General features: G+C 34.8%; 1 protein-coding gene across 2 annotated transcripts in view; it reads left to right on the top strand.

Annotated features, from left to right (window-relative positions):
- The window catches only part of FAT4 (FAT atypical cadherin 4), a 175,711-nt gene that overhangs the window by 113,865 nt on the left and 42,317 nt on the right, over positions 1-19,529 (top strand). For both annotated transcript variants that reach the window (XM_045468084.1, XM_045468076.1), the window contains 2 exons: positions 7,385-7,565; positions 18,169-18,419. In XM_045468084.1, the coding sequence (XP_045324040.1) occupies positions 7,385-7,565; positions 18,169-18,419 (432 nt within the window). The remainder of the gene's footprint in view (positions 1-7,384; positions 7,566-18,168; positions 18,420-19,529) is intronic.

Genomic DNA, 19,529 nt, shown 5'->3' with positions numbered 1-19,529 from the left:
GCCAAATATGCTTACTTTAACAAAATACTTGTCCTAGGATGAGAATTTTATTTCCAAAGTTGATAACTAACAATTGTTTTACTTCCTCTTATTTCTAGTAAGACTTTGTACCATGTATGTTAGTGACATTATATTATTATAAATTATTTATTTAAATGCATTTTTTAAAAACCGGCTACTCTTTAGTAGGAAAAATTCTTCCTACATAGAATTTCATTTGTATATTCACTAGATACAAATACAAAAACAAATGATTTAGCTTCTAAAATTGTTAAGTAAAAGCTAGAATTGTCATTATGTTGCATAGAATTAAAATTTAATAAAATAATTTCAGTGTAGATTTTATTTATTCATGTAAGCTATAAATACGAGTGGACAAAGGACCCAACTTTGAAATGGATACAAACTATTTGCAATATTAAGGAAAATATTTATATGACTTAAAAGATAAACATTAAATGTCGTAAAAACTGACCTCACTGTGAGAATTTTTTTTTACCTTTTCAAAAAGTCTTTCCATTTTATCCTGATAAAGCATAATCATTTTGTAGTGTGTTTTGATCATTATTTCATAAATATATAATTAGATATTTTCACTAAGTAGGCAGGAGGCAAGTTGTGTTTAGCATTTGAGGTAGCCTTTAATGTTTCAGAGTTTCAGCATTTATTGAGGATTTTCTTTTAAAGTCCTCTAAAAAGTAATTCCTCAAGACCTGCTTTTTGTGCGGGATAAAATATTTTGTTAACATTATATATTACTTTATAAAAATTTTAAATTGTGGCTATATATATATATATATAAAACATAATTACCATTTTAATTATTTTAAGTGCACAATTCAGTAGCATTAAGTACATTCATATGGTTGTGTGACTTTTCAGTGTCATTTTCATAACATTATTAAATAGTTTCCCTTTTTTACTTATGACTTCTATTTAGTATAAGAATTTATCAAGGAAATATGGTGTTTTTGGTAAAGATTCCTACAACAATAATTTAAAAATCAAGTGTTATCTAAGGGTATATATACCTAATTTATATAAATATATTCGTAAAACTAATTAGCAGTAATAAATTACATTATAAATGTTATTTTTAAAATACACAGTTTCTGTTCGTATTCGAAAGTTTCCGTACTTATTTGTTTTATTCATTTGCTGAATTCAAATTTAAATCTAACCACACAAGGTCTAATGTTAATATAGAACGGCTGAAATTTCAGTAGATTTTCAGTGGACGGCTTACTGTGAGAAAAATGTGTTTACTTCTTGGGAAAGAAAAAAAAGAAGCTAATACTTTACTACAACAAACACACATCCAGAGGACCTATTCACCAAATGTTTGATGTCAAGAATGAAATCGGCTTTGTTGCAAAGCAACAGATTTTAGTTAAGCAAAAATTTTATTTCTGCAGAATAGTTTTTTATGTTTCATGAAAGTATGTTTAATTTATAAGGGTTAACATAAAAAATGTAATCTGCCTGTAGTTTGAACTTTAATTACTCATTTAGACTCATTTATTACACTTACTAAAAATGTATTTTCTGATAGAGCAGTTGCTTAAAACTTTTTTTCTTTTTAAATCTCATTTTAAATTAACTTGAACTTTATGTTGATATATTTGAGCATATTAAGCCACCAGTGTTAAAAGCCAATATCTACTTAATCATTTTCCAAATTCAAAAATATAAAACATGACCCACACAGAGCATGAAACTACCATAGTATAATGGATTATCAGAAGATTAAGTTGTAAACAGTCTCTGTGTGTGTGATTTATTTTCACACCTTTTTAAAAATGCTTTTCAGAATCATATGCATTGTTTGATATTTGCTCTAAAAATTTCAGAAGGTTTCTACCAATTTACTCATGTTTATTTTTACACTTATATATATATATATATATATATATATATATATATGTATGTATATATATGTATATATATACATGTATACAGATGAATGTATACAATACATAAAATTATACAAAATGAAATTTGAAGTTCTTCTTATCTTCCAACTTATAAGTATATTCAAATGTCCACTGCACCTCCTGGCCTCTATAATTATAAATTTCTGAGGCCTTGACCTTTTATTTTATTTGTACCTTCAACCCTTTTCATTGGCTCACTGTCATCTGTCAGGAGTCTGTGTCACTACATCCTGCCTCTTCTTTCTGATTGTGTCTGTTTTTCATAAATCAATCCAAGATGAAATTTAACAATCTTGCTCTATTATGCCATTGCCTATATAATTCATCATTAGCAGACCTATTCAAACTAAACATTGGTCCCTAGTATTCTGATTCTTCTCCTGGGATTCAGTATTAATTGGGACCCTCTGTTTTTTAAGTAGTAGACTACCTCCAAAACGTTGACCTTTGTCTGCAGTTTTCTTCTCTGACCCCAGCCTTAGGCTAAGGCCTGTATTCCCAGATGTGTATTTCTAGAAGTATTCTGTTCTTTGAACTTTCAGCCAGTCACTAGACCAGATTTCCATATAAAGAATCAAAGGAAAAGACTGCAGAATGAGAACAAAGTCTAATGGTATGCATTATGGGTTAACATAAAGATGAATTAAATAAAATTACTCCTACTCTCTATTAGCTTATAACTTAATAGAGGATATGACAGAGTACATTGATAGTAATAATAATACAGAGTAAAACATCTATAATAAGAATGGCATTGAGGTCCAAATTGGCTCTTTCTTTCCACTATGGCTGAATATAAATAAATTGCTTAAATTCTTTGAGTCTCAAATTCTTTATCAAAAAAAAATTAATACCTATTTTATGGAATCTGTATATTAAATGAGTAATACATATATAAAAAAGTATTTATATATACATGATCTCAAGTGTTCAACAATATGTATATACAAATATATATGTATATATACATTTATATTTCAATTTATAGATAAAAATATGGGCTACATTTACACAGAATAATTAATATTTCAGTTTTTCGCATACTAATATTGAGGCTTTTTGGTAACTTGCAAGCAGAGACAACAGATAGTCTCATGTGTCAGCCTAGAGCCAACAGAGAGGTGTGGACTAAAGATAAAGTAACAGTAGGCATTGTGCCGCACTTCACAAGGGACATAACAAAAACTGTTAGGAAACAGGAACATAAGGATCCTAGACCACTTCTTCACATAGTTAAGAGGGAGAGTTTAAAGACAACCAAACACAGAAAAGCAACGATGAAAACATGGCTTCATCATTCAATTAGCAGATAAGAGGAAGTGCTAAAATTTATGTGGGCCATCAACTAGGGAACTTGTGTCTTTCATCTGAGACCAGTGATGAAGAAATAAGATTTATGCGAAATCAGGGGCGTTCCATTTTTCTCCTTTGATTTCACTTTCCTGACTAAAGTTCAGAGGCAGTGACTTCCAGAGCTCACGCTATTAGTGGACAAGGATGAGATGGGATCTGGTTGTTTGGCGGTTAGGTCCCATTCCCAAGAATAAAAGTAAAACATATTGGAAGCAGAATTCAAATTTAGGGTTAATTAAATCTCAGTAAAAGACTTAGAAATTTAGAACAATGTGTTTGTAAGTTTTCCTTATAAAATTGAAAAAAGTAGATAAGACCTGCATGCACATCCTTTGAGGCAACAAGAAGGGGAGGCCACTGGAGAATTGTGGTTCATTCTGACAATTCTTGAAGAAAATAGGAAAAGAACCCTAAGTGCTTATAAACTGGGCTGTGGCAGCTACTAAGAGAAACAAAGGGGACCCTTTGCTTGAGAAGAGCTCCCATGTGGATATGGGATCACCTATGGGGCTACTTCTCAAGCTGGGACCATCTTGTGGTCACTGATGTGCTTTTAAAATCTTTTGGAAAATTAGGTATTCTCTGGTATGAAGACACTGAGATTGAACTTGCTGAATATTTTCCTGGGTAAACAATGTTTTTCTCTTTTTGCTTACTAATTCAGAAAACACATCAGCAACCATATTTATGTAGTTTAGAGACAAAGAAAGAAATCACATGTTCCTGACCAAATGAGTTAGTCATCATTTTATGTGGTTTTCCATATATGTGTCATCAGACACTTTAGAATACCAAGGATAAAACTTTTGCTTGGCAGTTACTGGGATACTTCTTAACAAGTTTAAGTATTGTTGATTAGAGAGCAATGGGCATACCAGAAATATTTAGGTCTTCTTTAAACTCTCACTGTAAAGTACCAAATTTTTTATCTTTAAATTTCCAATCAACATGTCCTCCACAAAGTTATGAAACGTTTGAGAGCTAAGTGTCTCGTTTTGTTACACTACAAGGGAATCATTAAGAAGAAAGGATGACTCAAAATATTTTCCTGAATAATATTATCATAGAGCTGAGTCAAAAGTTTCATTGGAGAATAAAAATCCTGAGAACTAGAAAATTGAAATCTTTAATATTAAGAAAATGGACCTTCCTAATGTAGTTTTCATTTTTCTTGTGTCTAAAGCAAGTACAAGAACAAGGAATACATTTTAACTATATACCAGTCACTATCCTTAGCATGTTACATTTCCCTCAGTATCTCTTTGGGGTACGTTCTATGCGTATTATTCCCATTTTACAGAAAAGGAAACTGAGATTTAGTGAGTAGAGTTCAATGTCAGTAAACTATATAAAAGAGCCCTCCATATCCTCCTATCCTTTGCTTCTAGGGACTTGATTTAGTTATTCCCTCTCTCAATACATCCTACTGTGCACACTGTCCTTCCCATGGCATCCTCTTTTGCCCACATGAAAACACAGATATCCTCTAGTTACCTTTTTTTTTTTAAATGTAACTAGTGGAAGAGATACCAACATGATGCAGATAATTAACTTCCATTTCACCAAATTGTACATAATTAAACATACATAAGAGATTTAGTCCAAATATTGATCATCAATGATACCCTTGAAGGTATTTAGTTAGCTTTAACAGGACCCTTATGAGAAATTGAAAGTCTCTGACAGGAGTGCTGTCTCCAAATGCCCCACAAACTTCCAACTGGCAAATAACTAGGGTCTATCACCTATGGACTTGGGGCTTTTCTCCAACTTGTGTCTTATGTTGTTCTCTGGGCCGAGCTTGTCCAGAGTCCCAGCACATCTCGCTGAGTGGCACACGTTCAGCCGCTAGCAACACCTTTGAGCTTTTTGCCAGTGGCAAACAGCTTCACATCCAAGTCCCATAGATTAAATTCCAGCTCTCTCACTATGTCTATGGCCTTGAAAAATCATTTAATCCGATTATCAGCTTATTTAAACATATATTGGGGATAGCAGGGGTACTAACTGATGAGGATTACACAATGTAGTCTATGTAAACTTCTTAAACCAGTACTTGCCTACTTAAGGATATGATCATTATTAATATGTTGAGTGAGATCTTTAAAGTCTTATTTTGATGTGCTTCTCCAGTGTTTGTAATACTTCCAAATCTATTTTGTGTATGAAATATTTGTGACATCATTTTACCATTATTAACATCAAGTGACTAGTGAAAAGGCAATTATACTCTTTTAGTAAGTTTATAGTTAATTATACATATAAGCAATAGTAAAGACTAATTCTTGTTTCCTTTAATACAAAATCAAACATCTAAAAGGTAAGACTCTGGGGTGCCTGGGTGGCTCAGTCAGTTAAGTGTCCAACTTCAGCTCAGGTCATGAACTTGCGATTTGTGGGTTTGAGCCCTGCGTCGGACTCCGCTGACAGCTCAGAGCCTGGAGCCTGCTTTGGATTCTGTGTCTCTCTCTCTGCCCCTCCCCGACTCATGCTCTGTCTCTCTGTCAAAAATAAATAAAAATTAAAAAAAAATAAAAGGTAAGGCTTTGGGAGTCATGAATTTAAAAATATGTTAATGGAAATGGAATGTTTAATATAAAATACTTTACTGAGAAAGATATATTTGGCAATAATTATCACCATGTAGCCTAAATTTAATTGCATAGATTTATGGGAGCAGTCATGCTTCATCACAGTGCCTAGCTCAACTGGTCATACGCATTTTCATCTCATGTAGAATTCAAGCTTCCTTGTATAGAGCACAGATATAACATCACTAAATCCACTGCATTCCATAATTTTCTAGTCTGTTTGTTCTAGTCTGATTTTGGTTCCTATATATTTGAGCATAAAAGCTCATTGGTTATAGGCCATCAATAGTTACAATCTAAGAACATAGAACAGGTTTAAATAGTAGTAAAGGAAATATCAGCAAATCACAGGATTACTAGAAAAAAAAATACTGGAAAGTTGTGAATCTCAACACCATTCTGTGAGGAGTAAAAGGGAACATCGTAGACATTTTACAGAGAAATGAATGAGTGAATGAATGGATGGCTTTTATTAAGAAGTGTTGAGTGCTAGAAATAAGTAGAATTTAAATTTCATATAGGGGGGAATAATTTTCTGGAAAGTTTCAATATCTTAAACAGAAAAAGAGAGTATTCAGGGCTTTATTTTATTTTAGATAAACACAGTTAAACAGATCTCTATTGTTTCTATTTAGAGAGATTAAAGTTTGAAAACTGATTTTGAACATGCATCTAAAGACAGTTGATTTGACTTTTAGTTTTGGGACAACCCACAGAATCTAACCAAATATGGCTTCTGACCTTCACCACAAAGAGTCTGTTAACTTTGTGTAGTACGGACAGTGTATGCCAAGGTTTTGTTCAATGTTGGCTTTTCATTATATGCTGATAACAGAGCTGGAACAAGAAATAAAAAAAATAATTGTTTCACATTTATATTAAATATTAAATAAATGTAACAAAAATAATCCCAAGTCAGCTCATCCACATAATGTTATTTCCACAAAGTGGAAGATCGAGGTTTTGAGATATAACTTGAAGCTTTATTTTTTTTTTCCTTTACAAACAAATATTAGTTGAGAATAGGGAATTTCAAGACCCAGAAACCCAAATTTTTGATATTAACATTGATAGTCACAGCTAGGAATTTAGTTTTCGTGCTTTGTCAGTTGGCCAGATATTCAATGCCCATGGGTATTCTCCAAATTTGGAGTGAGCTATTTTAATGCAATTTCAGAGAAACCAGCAGTGCCTCTTTTGTGGTGTTTAAATGATATTGTTGTGTTTTTCATTGCCGAATCAGCACCTTTCAAATAGAATAAGAGGTTGACATACTCTTTTTGTTCAATATCATCAGAAAAGATTTGAAATACCAGTTTATAAATGAAAATACTTGTCTTGTAACAAAGTCAAAAAGCACTCAATCACTTGTAGCATTTAGAAATTTCACTTTGAGATGTTTTCTAAATTGTCTCCGGTAGTGTTATCTGTAACTAATTAATGTTAAATTTGCTGTTATCTTTGTTATTTATAAACATTAAAAACTTGATTTTCTTCTCCTTCTAGGATCCCCTGCCCTGACTGGAACTGGAACAATCAATGTCATCGTAGATGACGTCAATGACAATGTCCCTACTTTTGCCAGTAAAATGTATTTCACAACAATTCCTGAAGATGCACCCACTGGAACAGATGTTTTATTGGTAAATGCCTCAGATGCTGATGCCTCAACAAATGCAGTTATCAGGTCAGTACATTTTCCTTTGTAAACTTTGATTATTTTTTCATTAAACATTAGTCTTTGGACTAACTGAATATAATGCTTAATTTTGCTAGAAATTCTGTAACATTAACCCATAGCCTTATTATGTCCATGTACTGTTGAATAACTAACTATGGCTAAAATGAGGATTTAAACAATGATTTTACTTGTCATTCTAAAATTTTAATTACTTAGTTTTATTTATATTTTTATCTATCTCATGAATTTGTAGTCCATGTAGTTCATTTACAGGGCTGGGTTCACAGGGAGATTCTTCTGCTTCATGTGATTGACTGGTATCACTTAATGGTATTTACCTGGTAACTGGGCAGTCTTGAAGGTTCAAGATGTCTTCACTCAACGTCTGGTACTTCGGCAAGTATGATTGGAAGGTTGGGCTCTGCTGGCCCCCTGTCTCTGATCTTGTGGTCTCAGGGCTTCACAATATGGTTCTTTGGCAGGTAGCTGAAATGGGCTACATGGTAGCTCTGGGGTCCAAGAACCTCAGGCGAAATCTGCCAGTGCTCTTAAGGAAAAGTCCTAGAAGTGGTGTAGCATCACTTCCATAATACTTTGTCAAAGCAGCCATGACCTGCCTAGATTCACTGGGAGGAGAAATGCACCTCACCACTTGAAGAGGAATATCAAATAATTTTGGCCATTTTTAACCCAGCCACTAGCCTCAATAAGAATATTTGTGTTTTCAAAGTTTAAAAACTTTCTGTTAATCTACTGAAACCCATTTAAAATGGAGAAAACAATATGGTACCTTTTTCAGAGAAGATGTGAAAATGGTTGTGTTGTAACATTTGGTGGATCAAGTTGTGCGTCACCTTCTTCACTTCTTCCTATTATCAACAGTAAGAAATGAAGATTTCTAAGTTTTCCAGAGAAGAGTCTCAAAGACATAAATATTTCTTAACCACACAACATCCATACCCTCTGTAGACTTATATTAGGTAAATTAGAGTAGGTCGGATGGCTGTGTAATGGGTCAGAAAAGAGAATCTGAGTGTTCTGAGGAGTTATCAGTAAAAGGTGGCCTGTGAATGTTGATCCTGTGATGATTTGGTTAGTGATTTATTTTGTTTGTTACTAATTTCCTATTTATAAAATCACTTTGGGAAACTGCTATTAAGTAGTCTCTTCCTGCTGGCAGAGGTGACTGAGGTATATAGAAGACCTCAAACTATTTTTCATTTAATAAACATGCATTGAGTTTTTAGTATGGGTAACAAGACAAAGTTTCCACTTTCTTTGAGCCGGCATGCTTTGTGAGGTAGATAGGCAATTTAATATGAAATAAAGAAGATTACTTAATATGGTGAATGCAGCCTTGAAAATAAAATAGGCTTATATAACAAGAGAGTGACAAGGGACTTTTAGGTATGGTTAATATGGGTGACTTCTTTATGGAAGTGACCTTTAGGCTGAAGAACTGGGCTGTGGAATGTAAGTAAGCATGGTGCATTTAACTAGGAAGTTTTGCGAGTGTGGACCAGAGTGAGAACAGGCTCAGAGAGGTAGGCAGGGACCAAATCATGTAGCCCATACAAGGGCTCCTAGGTCATGGTAAGAAATTGAGATATTAATTAATTAATTAATTAATTATTGAAATTCTTAAAATCATTTATGTGATAAACTATTGGAGTATTTCAAACAGGGGCCAAAATAAACTGATCTGTTTGGATTGGGTTAGAGGCAGGACTGTAGAAAGAAGCTATTAGAAGAGAAACCAGTGAGACCATTCAGGTGTTAATTAATATACTGATTCAAACAAAAGATAGAGTGTCCTTGTACTAAGGTGGAAAATGAAAATTGAATGAATGTATTTGGAAAAACATTTGAGATTGTAAGTGGAACTAAAAGAAAGAGAGAAATCAGAATGACCATCTACTAAGTTTTTGGCTTGAACACCTGGGCAGATGGTGGTACCATTATGGGTAGCATTGGAGGAGAAACAGGCATGGGGGAAACCAGGAGTTCTTACTTGAATCCAATTTGAAGTGACTACTAGTCATTCACATGGGGATATCAGTTGGGACATTAAAACTACGAGTGTGAAGCTTAGGTTTGCGTCAGGGCTGTAGATACAGATTTGAGAGTCATCAGTGCTCACAGCACATGTAAAACCAAGGCACTGAATAAGAACACTTTAGGAGAGAGAATAGAGAAATAAAAGGGGGGCAGGAATGAGTCTTCTGGAATTCTCCCAACAGTTGAAAAGCACGTTTAGAAGGAAGAGTCACCTAGGGAACTAAGCAGTTCTGACCAGAGATATACAGAAGGAAATCCAGAAGAGAATGGACACTGACATGCACTATAAGAGGAAAGGCTATGCGTGAACTTCTTTCAGAAGCTGGGACCTACTTCCAGGCAATGAGCTGAATTCTAAGAGGCTTATACAGTCAAATCATTAAGGATGGAGAAAACTTCTGCCCAAGGTCATAGTTATATGCATGTTTGGCTCACTGTGCTTAGTACCACTTGGAGAAAGGCAGGTACAACCTAACTACTTCCTGGCATGAACCTCAAAAAGGCAGTAAATACAACCTCCTTCATTTGTCCTACACCAAAGCATAGGAATAATGGAATCTGTACCCTAAGAACTAAGTCTTTAACTTTGTGGTAAGAGCACAGCCTTGAGAATGAAGCTGTGTAGAACGGAATCCTGACTCTCCTATTAATTGTGGGGCAGTTTATTGAACATTTCTGGGCATCAGTTTTTTTCTTATCAATGTAATAGGTATACTACATAATAAAAGTGACTTTATGGAATTGTTGTGAGGACAAATAAAATACTTTAACAGTTCTAAGTGAACTGCTTAGAATAATGTTAGAACAAAAATTACTCAATATCCATCAACCCATACTGTCCCAATATATGCAAAGCACTTTTCCCTTTTCTTGCCATCTGTTAGTCCTCAGTAAGTTTGTGACAATTTTGGAAGAGATGTCCTATCCACTGTAGTAGTATAGTCTAATAAATATTTATCTGCCATGCCAAGGAGTCCTTCTCTAAAGATAAAATATAGAGTATGACAAATCAGTAGCATAACTATTCCCATCTGAGATGTTTCAAATGCTGCAACAATTGTGAAGCTGTGTGCTTACAAAATCAATGAGTGCTAGAATAAAATGCTATGATGGTATGCTATTTTCTAGCGTATGTCAAAGTTTCACTGCTACATGTGATCTTACGTTTGTGGGCAATGGTGATCAATGGAAAGTTGGTCTAGGAAATCCTGTCAATATTTCCAGAGTGTTTTACACAGTTGTATTGGTAGCTTTGAAATGATTGTTTTGATTTTTGTTTGTTTGGTTGACTGGTTGAATTTTTTTCCTCCTTTAATATGAGAGAATTAACTTTATACTTTTACATGCCCTGAAATCTATAAAATGCATATGCAAAAATCTTTAAATGACTACATTGACTGTCATAAGTCAGATAATATAAAAATTGAAGCAATTTTTATTTTGTAAAATTATTAAATTCACTTTTAAATTAACTTGGGACAGACAATTATTAAAGCTTAAATTTAAAATACTTTCATAGGTAAAATAAGTAATGATGCCAACCTAAACCTTATTTACTCTGGCTTCATATCTTTTTAATGGAATATAATACACTTTTATATTAGGTGTTAATTGCTCCTCGCTATGCATAGAATCTGGGGCAAACCCATTCTCTTGGTTAACAGAGCTATTTTATATTAATTTTATGTTGCTTATTTAAATATTACAGTGTAAGTCATTTACCCAACTACTTGTGGGCTCTCTAATAGCCCAACCTGTTATGTGTCATATATTGCTACTTTTCCCTTATAGTCCACCATAATCTTACACACAGCAATCGCCCAACCAATACTTATTTATATTTTTCTTTCTACCCATTTGATAAAACTATAGATTTGTATGGATGGTGAGTTATACCTTTTATTTCACTTTTAGTATTTCCCCTCTAGTAAACTAGACTGCATTAATTCCTAGTCTTTGTCTGGTTTACATATTTGCTTCCGAGACAGACACTCATTCCAAAGTTAGCTTTTAAGGAAATGTATCCCTTTTTATCCCAACTGGACCAAATCTCCATTTAAACCTTATTTCTAATTTTATGTCATAGCAGTGGGGAAACTTACAAAATTGTATTGACAGGGTCAACATTCAAAGGCGAGTCCCTTACTCTGTGCTCTTAATGCCATCCCATTTAACTTCCTCCACATCTTTAATTTAACAGTTTTTGCATTTCTCTCTTGAATCTTCAAATCATCCCTCTTCCTTGAATCATGTATTTATCCCTATGGAAACCCTCAGAATATCTGGTATTGAATGCTGGTTTTTTTATTTACCTACCATGACTTAGAAAAGTCATGTTCATGTCTCTAAGGCTCAGTGTATCCATCAGTAAAAGTGGAGATAAGAATTGTTATTTTATAATTTGTGAGAGTTAAATGTATATTGATCACCTACTATGTGCCAAGTAGTATATATGTAATCAGTTAATATGCATAAATGTCTCTCATACAATTATCAGGACCCAAAACTTGTCAAATTAATGTTTTTTTTTCTTGTTAATCTTCTTATATCTATTTTATTCCTAATATAGTCTTCCTTTCACAACATCTGCACCATTGTCGTGACTGACACCTAAATAAGTGCATTGAATGAATGATTCCAATATTCTTAGAACTGCTGCTTGCACTCACTTTTTTTTTATATATCACACTTTTGACCCAGACTGGGTCATTATCTCACAGTTTTCTCCAGCCATTTTTTCCCAAAAATCTTCCAACTGGTTTTTCTCCTCCATTGATCTATGAAAAAATAATCTATCCAAAGATTCTGCTGAAATTTACCAAGTTCAGTGACTTTTTCTGAGTCTTTATTTTCCTTTACCTTTTGCAATATTTGCACCACAGATCATCCTTTCTTTTTAACCTTTTTTTTTTTCTCGTCAGTGTCTATGGAAATGTTATCTCTTATTTCTCACTCTGCATCTCGGACCACACTTCCTAATTTACCTTCTAATCTCCTCTTTCTCTCTTTGCAAAGTAATTTAGATATTCCCCATAATATTTTTCTCAGTCCTTTTTTTTTTTTTCTTTTTTTGGTGTGTGTGTGAGAGCAAAAGTGCGAGAGAGCAAGAAAAGTGAGAGAGCGTGAGCTAGAGAGAGAAGGAGAGGGAGAATATTTCATTTTCACAGCTGCAACCACCCGGAAAACTATGCAGAAGGCTCTAAATCTGTGGTATTGATTCCGACTCCATCCCAGAGATCCCCTTCCTGTATTTCTAACTCTGTAGGTGACATCTCTACCTGGAGGATCTGCTGGCAGCAGGAGCACAGGATATCAGAAGCTCCTAACTTTCCTGTTTCTCATCTTGGCATTCTGCTTTCTCTTAATGGTGTCGTCTTGCTTTTTTCATCGATGTTGGATAGCCAGGGGTCACCCTCTCCCCCTATACTCAGTCAGTGGACAAGTTCTCATGTTTCTTCTTTACTAAGGCCTCTGGCACCCATTCTCTTCTGTGCGTTTTTCCTGCCAAGATTCTAGTTCAATCCACAATTACATCATGCCTGGACTATTATAATAAAAATTAACTTTCTTCCCTGACTCTGGTTTCTAATCTCTATACTACCCTGTACTGTATAATTTGAAGCCCTCACTATGTCCTGGGCACTTTAAGTTCCAAGGAGTTAGGACCTCCAGCCACCACAAGGAGAACAGTTCAGTATAGGAGATAATTTTGTAATCTTGAAATTATAGTACTTTGCAACAAGTATAGTTTAAGCACAGAATGGGTGGAAAGAATAGCATACTCGATGCTGTTCGAAGAAATCAGTAGAAGCTTCAAGTACTTGATGATTTCTGGAAAGACTGAGAAGTAGCTTATCACAAAATAAGGGATGACAGACGTAGGCAAAGACAACAACAGGCACAAAGGCAAAGGGCTCTGCAGAAACACGGTATCAGAGAAGCAAAGCTGTTCCGTATGGTCAGTGTGGATTAGGAATAGGCCTTGTATATCATATGAAAAAAGTCACACACCTTTCTGTGTCTAATGGGAGAAACAACTGAAGTGTTCGAGCTGGGCAATCACACTAGTTTACGTTTTATGATGATTGATCTCTCAGTACTGTAGGAAGTAGTCTGGATGAAGCAAAGCCTGAGTCAGTGAATGAAAGAGCAACGGCAGTAATATGAACCAGCTTGGGCGTTCAGTGGCTCAGCTTTAACAGTGATACTCCCTTCCTCAAAATTCTTCAACTTCCAGTTTGCCTGTGGCATAATGCCCAGGCTCCATATTCCAGTCACTCCATAAATGGCCCCAGCGTCTTCCCGAGCTTATTCTGCACAAACCCTCAACATATAGCCAAACTTTCAGCCTCACTGGATCACTTTCTGCCCCTGGGAAAAGGATCTGTGCTTTCCCAAGCTTTATGGCTTTGTTCGAGTTCTTCTGTATCCTAGATCCAGGTTCTGCAAATGGCAATCTATAGGCTAAACCTGCATTTGTAAGTAAAGTTGTATTGGGATATAGCCATGCCCATTCATGTATGTATTGTCTGCGGCTGCTTTTGTCCTGCAACAGCAAGCTGAGTATTGCAACAGAGCTCTTATGGCCTGCAGAGGCATATTGACTAGCACTGGCCTTTTAAGGAAAAAAAATTTGCTGACTCCTGACCTAGACCACCTTTCTCCCTTTTCACCCTATTGCAAGATGGATAGCTCCTTTAAAGCTCAGCTTAACTTCAGCCTTCTTCACAGAAAGCTTTCCTTTAATCACTCCAGTTAAAAGTGGTCTCTTTGTCTTTCGGATAACTAGAGCAATACTTCTACTTGAATATACTGCCTTGTTTTGTATTTCTCTCTTTCTTCCATTCAGGATGTAAGCTTGAGGACAGGATTTTCACCTACTTCTCCAAGTGTCTATCAATTAGTCCACCTATCCATTTGACTAAATATGTAGATGGATTATAATAGATTATATATGATAGACTATTATATTATACTTGAATATGTGTATATGCTCTGTTATGTGTGTAAAACTAGACTTTTAATTCTCATCATGTACCAATTACAATACCAAGTGCATTTCATATGAAATTACATTTAATGCTCCAAAGTACTAAGTGAAAGGAACGTATATGTGATCAACACTTTATAAATGGAGAGAAAAGGCTTAGAAAGAAGGAATTTTATGAATTGAAGTGTTAGAAGTGAGGTAAAAATTCATGTCCAAGTGAATTGTGTTTCAAAGTGCACACAATTTAATACAGAAACTGAATTATTGTATTCTCGCAACATACAGCACAGTGCTTTATGCTCCTAGTAGATGTCAGGAAGAGGCAAAAAAAAAAAAAAAGATTAAAAAATCAAATTGTGATATTTTAGCTTTAAAAGTGCAAAAGTGATTTAGATTTTAGGTAATAATGATGTCAGTCTATGCGCATAATTTGAAACAGTAATTTCTTATTCTTGAATCTGCAAATAAATATTTGTTGATTTGCACCAAGCCAAATCAATGGAAACCAATTCTACATTGACACACACCTTGAGCACTAGTTCCTTTTAGTCTTAGCAAGCAGGTGCAGCATTTCTTGCCTTCACTCCAGCTGAGTTTTACCTTCTTTATACTGTAGTATGATAGAACAAGTGGGTGTTGAGTCCTAAAGACTAGATTTTCAAATTCAAAGTCTAGATTGACCTGTTGTAGATAGTGTGCTTTGTTGTGCAAGTGTATTAGTCTCTCTTAGATTCAGATTCATTACCTATAAAAAATCCAAAACAAAACCAAAATATCAGGATTGTTTCGAACCTAAACAAGAGCATATATAAAGTGCCTTGTAGCCTGTGCTCAGTACATACACAATAAGGACACAGTAAGATGCTGCAGAGCTTTAAACCCCAGCATAGATGTTCAGGTGTGAAAGGACAGCACAAAACTCAATGTGATAAAGTTAATATCCATAAAAGAAATTTTGGACCAGAGAAGGAGGAAAGATCTTCATGAAGGGATGAGAACTAAACCAAGATTCAAGTGATAGAGGAAAGGCAAACCTGGGCATATTATCTCAAACGTCTATCCACTTATAGAGCCACTTGTGTCCCTTCTATATGTGTGTGTTTTTTAACTTACAAGTATATATCATAAAACTGATATTGTAGATATTATGAGGCATTTACAGAATACTTCACATGTAAAATAGACTTTTTGGAGGGCTCCTGGGTGTCTCAGTAAGTTAAGCATCCAACTTCAACTCGGGTCATGATCTCACAGGTCACGCATCAAGCCCTGTGCTGACAGATCAGAGCCTGGAGCCTGCTTTGGATTCTGTGTCCCCTCTCTTCTCTGCCCCTCCCAATCTCTGTCTCTTTCTCTCTCTCTCAAAAATAAATAAACATTAAAAAATTTAAATAGACTTTTGATACACTTCAGAATTAGGTAAAGTCTAGAAAAAAAATCACATACTATTGTGACAGTTTATTTTTTAATGTTTAAAAATAGTAAAGATATTAATTACTTTTAAATAGAGAGGCTCCTGGGTGGCTCAGTCGGTTGAGCATTTGACTTCAGCTTAGGTCATGGAATCGTGGTTTGTCAGTTCGAGTCCCGCGTCGTGCTCTGTGCTAATAAATAGCTCAGAGCCTAGAGCCTACTTCAGAACTCACATCATTTGCCTTTCAACATGTTGCTCTTCCTAATACATCACAGTCTTGTCATAGACAAATATCCAAATCTAAATTTGCATGCATTTTTCATCATTTTAACTTTATTTGTATTGGTGAATAATTGAGGTAATATTTAATCAATCCCTGAACTTTGCTGTCATAAAGCTGTAAAAAAGTTTGTGGTGCTATGAGTTACGAATTGCTCTTTTTCCCTGTTTGATAGTTTCTACATCTACTGATAGACACAAGGTTTCTCAGAATAAGATGACACAATTCTCATAATTCAGGTTCTTACAGAATTTATTGAAAGGGTAAAATAATTTGATTATTTCATAAGTCCTGATTTTATAACTTTAAGAATTCACTTATAAACCTGTGATATTTTTATTTTGATAAAGGGAATAGATATCTACTGTACAAAGGCAGTAATTATACTTTATAAAGAGTCACTTCTGGTCCAGGAAATGCTATTCTCATTTACTGCTGATCCTGGCATGTGAGTATGCCAAAATGTATTGAAAGTCTGAGTGATATCAAGTACTTTGTAAATACTGAAGTCATTTCTCAGCCAAACGCCCCCTGTACCTTTTTTTTTCTATTTTGTTATCATTCGATAGGACTTCTCCTTTTTAAAAATATCAGCTCCCGAGTAGTTCATTATTTCTCTAAAAAGGATAAAATTGCTGAATGTTAGTTTTGAACTGTGAGCTCAATAGGAGGAATGCCCATTCCACTTACTGCAATGTAGGCCTTTTTCTACTGTTAGATATAGGTGCTGTTGCTTTGTTTTCATGGGCACAAACCAAACTATAGAAACATGCATTTAGGGGCGCCTGGGTGGCGCAGTCAGTTAAGCGTCCGACTTCAGCCAGGTCACGATCTCGCGGTCCGTGAGTTCGAGCCCCGCGTCGGGCTCTGGGCTGATGGCTCAGAGCTTGGAGCCTGTTTCCCATTCTGTGTCTCCCTCTCTCTCTGCCCCTCCCCCGTTCATGCTCTGTCTCTCTCTGTCCCAAAAATAAATAAACGTTGAAAAAAAAATTAAAAAAAAAAAAAAAGAAACATGCATTTAATTCTAACAAGGCCATTTCTTTGTTAGTCTAAAGGAGAAGACTTTTAAAGACATCCATTTTCTTGCCACCCCCCAACTCTAAAAACAATGGACCATAGCCAGTTTCTGAACCTTCAAGCTTAGCTACTTCTTTTCTAGTTGATCTCTGAGGAATATACAGATAGCTTTCTCTTCATAAAGAAGAGAGAAGGTGTTCTCAGAGGAAACTCCCGCCTATTAACCAATCTGGTTAGCATCAGAATATCCATGAAAATGTCATACCTCTCCTGACAACAAGAAAGAAAAGCATAGCCATATGAGGAATGACAAATGAGAGAATTAGTAAGCAGGAATGTCTCTGTATAAATAATCAGTTCTTTAGTTGTTCTGGATGGGCGGTGGATGTCAAATACAGTGTTTTGTCTTTAAAAACTAAGATCTTCAACTGATCTTCTCTGGTTTATTATGGTACACAGCAGAAAAGTAATTTTTAGATTCATTTAACAGATGTTCATTTGTGATCCTGGCCACTAACCGCAATATTAGAGCGAGGCCCTGATTTATGCCTTCAGGTTCACTTATTTATAACACAATAGTCTTCTGGGTATATTTTGGGGACTTGCATGATCCAAAAAATCCAGAGATCTTGTGAGGACCTGCTTGAGCTCACTGGACATCTCACAGTAAAGATTGTCAATGTGATACATAAAATTTGAAATATTTATCTTCTAGCCATATTCTTTAATTGTTGTGTGATTGTACTTCTAATGATTTGTTTTTACATTTCTGCCTCAGTTTCTAAATTGTAGTGAATAGATGCTACAGTATGAACACCAGAAAAAATATGCCCATCTCTGTTCTCTTTAGTTATAGAATCATTGGTGGAAACTCTCAGTTCACCATCAACCCATCCACAGGACAAATCATCACAAGTGCATTGCTAGACAGGGAAACAAAAGAGAATTACACTTTAGTTGTGGTCTCCAGTGATGCTGGATCCCCGGAGCCTCTTTCCAGTTCTGCCAGTGTGCTTGTCACTGTGACTGATGTCAATGACAACCCACCAAGATTTCAACATCACCCATATGTCACACACATCCCGTCTCCTACTCCTCCAGGTAATCAAGCCAACTCTGAGGTGTCATGGATAAATGCAATCTATACATTGGACCTTTTCTATAAATATATTTTTGTTACTTTTATATGAATATTTCTGATACAGCTTAGCTTCATAGATCCTCTAAATTCAACTTGTTTTGACTAACGAAACTGAAGGAATGTTGAATCTTCATAAATGATTTTTTTTTTAATTTTAGACCGATTGTGTTTAAGATTTTATAGTTGCTACATCTTTCCTGATACTGTTTCTTAATATAATTTGAATACTTTCAAATGATTAAAATAGTCACTTCATAGTCAAGAAGGGTTCTGCCCAGAGATGTATGTAATTTGTTTGTAAATTCCCTGAGAGGAGAGACGTTGTTTCTTTTTCTTTCTTTCTCTCTTTCTTTCTTTCTTCCTTTCTTTTTGCCATATGCTATTTCCTGAAACATCTGAGAGGTAGAAAGCATTCAACTATATTTGTGGGTAGAAAATAAAGATTTTATTTTAATCCTTCATAGGTAGGTTTTCAAAAATATTTAATGAGTGAATAATTCTAATGAATTATTATTGTTAATATTTTATTCCAGTTTTGATGGATGAAGATTTTCTGTTAGTAAGTTTATGAAGACATTAGTGACCACTTTCATATGACACTAGATGCATTTATCTTCCTTCATTTAAGTTTACTTTGGTTTCATTTGCTTGTTTGTAAAAAATGGCAAGCTCTCTAAAGAACTGCACAAATAATCTGCCATTTGTAATCTTTGAGATGTGTTTCCAAACAGGAAAATATACAAATATAGGCCCAAATTAATTTGATCTGCTTTGCTTTAAAATACTTTTAATTAGAAGAAAAAGCAAATGGATCCAGGATCTCTTCTCTCAGTGATGTTTGATCTCATATTCACTTGAGAATGTCAAATTGATACCAATTCAAAGTATAAAATGCATAGATTTCTGTGCCAATCTTTTATCAAAAGGAAATGTCAATATCAAAGTCATATATCCCTGATGAAGGCCTGTAGCTGAAATGATGCCGGCAGGCGTGATTCTAATTACATCCAATGTGTGGTGATGCAATATAGCATCCCCTATAAAAAGGGAGTATGTAATGCTTAAGCATC

This window comes from Leopardus geoffroyi, chromosome B1 (genome assembly GCF_018350155.1).
Source record: "Leopardus geoffroyi isolate Oge1 chromosome B1, O.geoffroyi_Oge1_pat1.0, whole genome shotgun sequence".
Lineage (NCBI taxonomy): Eukaryota > Metazoa > Chordata > Mammalia > Carnivora > Felidae > Leopardus > Leopardus geoffroyi.
This window is presented reverse-complemented; position numbering and strand designations above follow the sequence as displayed.